At 40.4% G+C, this 7,809-nt stretch overlaps 1 protein-coding gene across 1 annotated transcript; it reads left to right on the top strand.

Moving 5' to 3' along the window:
- On the top strand, positions 1–7,519 carry LOC137278180 (cornifelin homolog A-like). Its single transcript, XM_067810372.1, has 5 exons — positions 1–72; positions 4,474–4,533; positions 5,109–5,256; positions 5,686–5,825; positions 5,970–7,519. The coding sequence occupies exons 2-5, from the start codon at positions 4,483–4,485 to the stop codon at positions 6,069–6,071; spliced, it is 441 nt and encodes a 146-aa protein (XP_067666473.1). The 5' UTR covers positions 1–72; positions 4,474–4,482; the 3' UTR covers positions 6,072–7,519.
- The last annotated feature ends 290 nt before the right edge of the window (positions 7,520–7,809 follow it).

The raw sequence follows: 7,809 nt of genomic DNA, 5'->3' as shown, positions 1-7,809 counted from the left end.
AATATACCGCTTTCAGAAATAACACAGATCACGTGACCTAGCATAATAAAGACTTGCACGGCAGCAAGAAAGGTGGGTATTTTTACCTGATAGTTTGATTAGTAAAAGCGTGGATGATTGTCATAGTAGGTTTACATTGTGATGAGGACCCTGTTACTTATAAGAGTTTCTGAATTTACGCCTGACAAAATGGTATTCAGCAGCTTTCCCGCGAAATGACCACAAGAGTGCTCCAATGTTTCTGACGAGAAGACGACGGGCATGGCTTGCGCGCTCTATATACTGCAAGCCTACTCGTCGACCGGGTCTTCTCGACTTGTTGTGTATAGTTGTAGACGTGCGCCCTGCGACGAACAGCAATTCCTCGCTACGGCCGATTGCACTTCAATGGAAGTTAAGCTTCCTCCATCCAACAGTCTGCAGTACTGTGTTGTGACTGTCAGGTGAAGATGGTGGCAATAGACAGACAGGTTATAAGCAGACATACATGTTTACAGGAAATAAATCAATAGCTTGTTTGTCTGTCATCGAAGTGGAAGGCTATGCAAGCTCCGTGGCAGACTTGCTCACGACACTCTCACCCTCGTGTGCGAGACTGATTAAAACCACATTTATCACCGTGTTTAGTAGAAGTAATAACACTTCAAATGAAAACTAACCACACGCAGGTATCCAGACATAACAGAATGTTTCATTTTGGGGGATATTGCTCTGAAAATTAACCCCATGAGGCTTAGCTTTCAACATTATTATGAATGTTTTTCATTAGTTCGTTTTTTTTGTAACGCCGCAATCAGCATTTTGCTTTTAGAAATTGTAATAAAAGGCGGCATTGGAACATGAAACAAAAGTTAATAAGTAGATCACTTCATTGCAATACATTCCAGATTATTAGAGGTGCTTGACACAGATGTCCATTAGTAGGGGCATTACTAGGATACAAAACGGAGTTGACTTGTTTTCGGTGCTTACAATGTCAGCCAGGGGAATTGTTTTCTAAAGTAATGTCCAGCATCGAGTAGCCTGATATATTAAACCTGCTCGCGCTTGGAAACTCGTTATCAATAAATGTAACATGTTTCCAATTTTCTCGACGAAGAAAGAAAAACGTAATCTGACGCCCAAGCCCGGTGGACAGAAGAATGAAGGAATGTGACGAGTAGCATCCTACATTTCATTCAATATGATGGTATAGTTAGACACCACTGACTACAGGGATATGTATATGTACTTAGTTTCGAACAATTGAATAGGACAGTTGAGAAAAGAAGACGCAAATTTGTAAGTAGGCAAGGTACATGGCACTACCTTGTGTGTGAATTCATTCTGATATATAGTGAACAACTAAACTAACCGTATTTTACTGTTACGGAATACTTTTCAGTCTGAGTCGGGTATTTTTATCGCCGATACGTAGCAGGTGAACATTACCATTATATACCTCCTGGTAAGTCAACTGCTTGCGTGCAACAGCTTGTTGATCACCAGATAAAGACTCCTCTTACATAGAGGCAACCTTGCAACCAGTATATTATATTGTGTTCACATAGCTGTCTTCCTGAAATGTGAAGTTGAATGTGTCGATTCTATGCAACACGTATTTTGTTAGTGACACTCAACGAAACCTATCAGTGTTTACATGCACGTTGTCGTGACTGAAAGTCAACACTGACGTCTGTATATGTCTTCATGCAGTTTTGGCTGGTGTTGGGTGTGCTGTGAGTATATATCTTCCTGTAGTTTTGACTGATTTGAAGCTATGCCGTCAGGACCTGCTTATGTGTGATATGATACTGATATGTTATTGAGTTGTAAATCAACACTACGAGAAAGAGCCCATGTCGCGGAGATATATTCTGGTATAGGTGGAAATATATACCATGCAAATGTGTCCTTACTTAAAGACGTTCAGTTATGTGTCAGATTAAATGGAATCAGCACAGGATACTTTAGCGTAAAGTGTGGGATTTTTGCTATCTACAATTTTATTTGATGATAAACGAATAAGTGTTTAGCGTATGCTGAAGACAGTGAGCTTCTGGCAGAAGAGTACAGTGGCTTGAATATGCCTTCAGATAGACTGAACGGGTGGTGTACATTTAACAAGAAGACTGTCAATCCTACGAAATCCAAAACAGTTCACTTTAGACGTCCTTCGGTCGGAAAACGCAAGTTAGTTTCAAGTGCGGGGGCATAAATCTAAAGCTTGTTGAGTGCTCTAGCTACCTGTGACTTTTATGAACTGAACACTTTGAGTGTTATTGCGTATGGGTAAAGCTGTGGCTAGTTCGGCGGATAGAGAGCTGGGTCAGCAAACCTCTAAATGGAAGAGTCTTGGGTGAATGCTGCATGGGACTTATACAATGTACGATGCCATGGTGTGGTCCACTACTGACTATTGTGCGACAATATGGGGAACATTTAACATTCCACCAGTAAACAAAGTGCCTAGCCGTGCAATGAAGTTCTTTTTAGGTGTGTACCAGGCGATATGGTCTGGATATTCCAGGCTGTACGTCAATGGAAAAGTGTGATTTTACAGGAAGATGAGCGAAATATATTAAGGTAGACTGCGTTTATAGGTTTTTAATTGGGCAGAAGAGATGGTTCGACGTACTTGGAATCTCCCGATACATAACAGGATACACAGTATGGACTTAAAACACTTCATGCCAATTGGAAATCCGTTTCATATCATCCATATCTAATCAGAGGTCACTAACTAACTAGTAAGAGGTTACTAACTGACTGAAATGAACATATTTTACTGCAAAAACGTTCATAGTGAGAAAAAAATAATTTAATGAAATGGAGCCCTGAGACTTTCTTCATTTTCAGAAGCTATGGAAATCTAGACTTGCCACATTTTCTAGACTTGCGTGGGCTTTCTTAGATAAATATACTTCAGGGTCTGTACGACAGACTACCTCCCTGGGACACTTCGTCGTGCGCTAGCCCTCTTCAGATATGGAGTTGCCCCTCAACACGTGTGGAGACTGGGCGTTACAACTACCTCTGGCTGAGCGAGTGTGTTTTAATTGTGTGAATTGTGTTGAAGATGGTTGTCATGTTTTATTATATTGCCCTATTTACGCTTATGTTAGGGAAGTTCTCTTTACTAAATGTAGTAGTAGTATTTGTGATGATTTTTATCTCTGGAGCGCCTGCGATACGGTCAGCTTTGTAGTGTCTAATTCAGATATTGTATTTTAGTCCGCCAAAACCTGCAAGTTTATTTTAGAAAGAAGCAGGGTATTTTATACAGTAATGTGTGAAACACTTTGTGTATACGGTTTTGTGTAACTCTTTTTGTGTCTGTGGTAATCCTATATGGGTTGCTCGTCAACGAATTTGTGTAATCTATATTTTTGTTGCACTGTACGAGGTACCTGATAACTATCTGGCATCTGCCATGATAAGCCACACCTCTTGTATGTTGTAGGTATCATATTTCTTTGAAAGTAGTGTAAAGTGGCGGAAAGGCTTACCAACATGCTTGAGGGATCCGTGTTCTGCCCTGTCATGATAACTGAACAGCAAGCCATGTTTACACAGTAATGAAAGCCCATTCTTTCAGTTTGTTTTACAATCAATAAGTAAGGGTAATGCAGGAGAATAATAAGAACTGTTTACTCAGTGTCACGCTGACGAGGTTTTGAACATGAAAACAAAACACCGTTTAAGAGCGAAAGGAAAAAAACCAAAACATATCGTGCTGTGACGCTCACTGACACAATTGTGAGATAAAAAAGGAAAACGTATACATTTATTTCATTTATCTGTTCCCGTTTCGTCTATACCGGAATGATGGAGACTATTGTTTCCAGCGCGCTTTGCCATAAAGAAGTTTGTCATTTATAGTTTAAACTGGTGACACATGCGTCTCTTCTCCTGACTGTCACAACCGTCCTTAGGTAAAACAATGCATCTGACGTACAGCCTCAGGCTGTGTTTATAAGGGGTACATGTGTGCGTCTATCCTTTGAACCAGGGAGCCTATATAGAGATTGTTGATTATCCCTGCTTGAACACACTATTTTTTCACTACCTATCAAAACAAAGGGGAAAAGCTATTTTCTGACTTTGAAAGACAATAGGCTTGATTAAAGCGCGTTTGTTGCTACGCCGAGGTTGGTCAGCTGTGATTGGTCAGTGAAGTCGAGATTTAGTACTAAAATCGGCAGCTTGTGGGGTCAACACCAGAATCTAATATTCATAATCTACATCGTGGTCAACAAAATTACGTGTCGCTGACGGTCTCTGTTTGGACTGATACACGGTAAGCTGTGTAAGGTATATTAAGGTCCCTGATTCACTGTCTGCTAGGATCCATGTCATTGAAGGTAGGTTCGTTTAAAGTGGGTATCTGTAAACGGTGACAGTTGTCCTCAGTACCCTTACGACTGGACCGCTTCTAACAGTTCTTCATTTGGATTGTAGGAAATTGTAATTGTTTCATTATATTTTATTCAGAAAACAACAATGGAGCAGCCAGTTGCCTCCCCTGGGCAAGTGACCGTCACTACATCTCAGGTGAACGTCGCACATAAGACACTTCTCGCATAAACTCATTCCTTATATACGAGATGGTTTTGGGAAGAATGGTTGCACATAATGAATTAATTTGTATACAAATTGATATAATCGTATTTTCTCTTGATACTTCCTCAGAGAAGTTCTACAAAGGAATGGAAATACTGAACCACTCATAAAGATGAGGGGCACGCGATGTCTGACAAGGAAATTTTACATGCTAGTTCAACAATCCAGATCTACGTATTATGTTCTCTTCCAGGCTCAGTTAAACATGTATTCGGATTCAGTCACAAATATACCCCTGCACCCTCACGTCCCTAGCACGAACACGGTAGAATTCAGTGGACTAAGTTGTTTATTGGCGGCTTCACTCGGCATTAGTGTATTTAAACAAACCTCTCACTGGCCTTTCCATACACACCTTCTGCCAATAGGAGTAATATGCATTTATGCATGTCCTTACTCGCCTGTCTCCGTATTGTCTTATAAATAATACGGCTTGTAACTATGATTTGTTCTGTATATGTGTAATATGTTTTTTACTGTTTGATTGTACTGTCCGCTACATCCAGCCTGTTCAAGGCGGGTACCCAATTGGGCCCCCTCCCCCCGTCAACCAGACCACGGTGATAGTCCAGCAGCCCGGCGCAATGATGAGAGACATTGGACCGCGAGTCTGGAGCTCCGACCTGTGCTCATGTTTTGATGACATCGGCTCATGTGAGTCACACCTGTGATGTGTGTTGTGTTGTGTGGTGACATAAATTTTACCATTTGAAGCCACAGAAGACAGTCGTATTTGCTTAATAATTCGATCGCTACCGCGTAATCATATTAATCCATGTTCAGTGACGTAAGATCCACCTAAGATCACGCTGGTTTATGCTGACACTTACTAGATTTTTAATAAATCCTAAATCTGCTTTGGTTCGTTAGTCTGTCTAGCAGTCCCTGAAACACATTATTTTGCCTTATGCCAAGGCTTCTCTGCAAAGCTAAAGCCTGAAATGAAGCAAGTCTAGATTTCCGCGGGTTCATGATCTCTGGTCTCCCGGGGCTCCTTTTCGATTAAAATGGGTTTGTTTGTTACTATCAATATTATATATATTGAGAGACTAAGCCTTAGTCCAATGGGTCGTCTGCTTACAGGTCTGCTTGGGGCTGTGTGTCCTTTAGCCTTGGCCTGTCAGGTCTCCGGGCAGTTGGGAGAGTCTGCCTGTGTCCCATGCTGTGTACCCGGGGCACTCATCGTCTTGAGAACCAAGCTTCGGATCGAGCAGAACATACAGGTTTGTTATTGTGACCATGCATTTGATTTGTTTGTTCATCAGATTTTGCGAAATATCATCTCCTCTTAAAAACAAAGTTCGTGTAGCAATTCGTGTAAAGGCACTTGTGTAGTCTCGTTGAAGCAAGCTAATCTCTTTCTACAGGGAACTGTGATGGACGATTGTTGCATGACAACCTTCTGCGGCCCATGTGCGTTGTGTCAGATGTCACGTGAGATTGACTACATCCGGAACATGCAACAGTGAGGTCAAGATCAAGTTTCCAAGATAGAACACATCCCACACATGGGCATGTGGCAAAATGGCTACCCAAGGTTTTAATGAACAAGATATATTTTAAATAATGTTTTACTTATCAGTCGCATGTCACCCTTTCAACTCTGACCTGAGTTGCCAGTGAAAGAACGGGTGTGAATGGAAGCAGTTAATAGTGTGGGGAAGAAATGGTGTCAGAAAGTCATGTCAGTACTTTATTGTCATGATTATTAAGGTGACGTGGACTCGAAATTTTGTGCGACAGATCTGATTAATAACGTGGCAATTTCTAACTTTAATATTAGATGAGGCAGATTTTGTGATGTTTCCTTACTGTAAATAGATATTTCTCAATGGGGGAACTGAAGCATTACATTTCATCCAAGAATGTTGACGCAAATGTTATACCAAGACGATAAGGCAAATTTGACAAAAACATTTATCACTTTCTATTACTCATACATATTTTATGTTGTACAACATGTTGGGACATATTTGGAGATCCATTAGCAATTCTCGACTCCCTAACCAGTTGCGTACTTTGCACGGTGTCTTGGACTGATGCCTTAGTCATGTTGATTGTGTAATCTTGTATATACAATGAGTTGTGTCTGTACCATGCATTGAGTAGATTTTTCAATGTCATCAACCTGAAATTATTTTTTCACTGACCGCCCGTCTCACATATCTAACAGGATACGAAAATTCCCTATTAGTCAAATACATTTCTGGGGTTTCAATAGTTCTTTCGTCACGTCAGGATTAATTTTACTTCTTTTGATTACAAAGCTGATTTTTTCTGTGGACTCGTAATTGTTTGTGACAGATCTGATAAATAACGTGGCCATGGGCCATTTTAAAGTTTAATATTAGATGAGGTAGATTTTGTGATGTTTTATTTCTATAGATAGATATTTCTCATAAGGGGGAACATAGATATTGAAGAATTACATTTTATCCAAGAATGTTGACACAAATATCAAATCAAGACATAAAAGCTATTTTCACTAAAACATTAATCACTTTCTATCATTCATATACATTTTATGTTGTGCAACATGTTTGCAGATCCATGAGCAGTTCTCTGTCCCACCGAAACCAGTTCTCATGTCTTTTATAAAACGCTTTCCTTGGTGTCTTGGACTGACGCCTTAGCCATTTTGGTTGTGTTGTCTTGTACATTGAGTTGTGTCTGTACCTTGCATTGTTGAGCAAATGTGTTTCGCAACTGCATGCCACAAAGCAGTAAGTAACGTGACCTTTCGGAGATGCCTTTGTGTAGATCTGTTTCTGGAATACAAGAACTGCGCACGAATTATTACACGTTGACATGTGGGCCCAGGTGACTGGAACACTGTTGTTTCTTCAGGGATGCAGAAGGTATCCTTATACATGTGTTTTATGGCTATTTTTTATTAATAAAATTTATATTAACGACACGTCTGGTATTGTGTTTTGAAACATATGCAGGTGCGATGGACATCGCTGTGACCTGCTCAGAATGTCCACAAACGGTATGATGGCTCACCCATCTGTGGTGGCTTCGTGATTGTGACCCATCCACATGTTGAAAAACTATTTTCTGTGCCAGTGTACTAATTATGATCTTTTGTTTGCGAGTACGAATACACACATATATACAATTCAACACACACACACACACACACGTATGTATGAAAAGTCCATGTTATTATTAACATGGCAATGAGGCCGATCAAGGATGGTAGTA

This window comes from Haliotis asinina, chromosome 3 (assembly GCF_037392515.1).
Source record: "Haliotis asinina isolate JCU_RB_2024 chromosome 3, JCU_Hal_asi_v2, whole genome shotgun sequence".
Classification (NCBI taxonomy): Eukaryota; Metazoa; Mollusca; class Gastropoda; order Lepetellida; family Haliotidae; genus Haliotis; species Haliotis asinina.
The sequence above is the reverse complement of the archived record's forward strand: the minus strand, read 5'-3'. Positions and strand labels throughout refer to the sequence as shown.

What these genes read in the sequence shown, in the direction of transcription:
- LOC137278180 (XM_067810372.1), top strand. Translation starts at nt 4,483, where the DNA reads ATGGAGCAGCCAGTTGCCTCCCCTGGGCAAGTGACCGTCACTACATCT. An exon ending in TGACCGTCACTACATCTCAG is followed by an intron (nt 4,534 to 5,108) that starts GTGAACGTCGCA and finishes CGCTACATCCAG; the next exon opens with CCTGTTCAAGGCGGGTACCC. An exon ending in TTTTGATGACATCGGCTCAT is followed by an intron (nt 5,257 to 5,685) that starts GTGAGTCACACC and finishes GTCTGCTTACAG; the next exon opens with GTCTGCTTGGGGCTGTGTGT.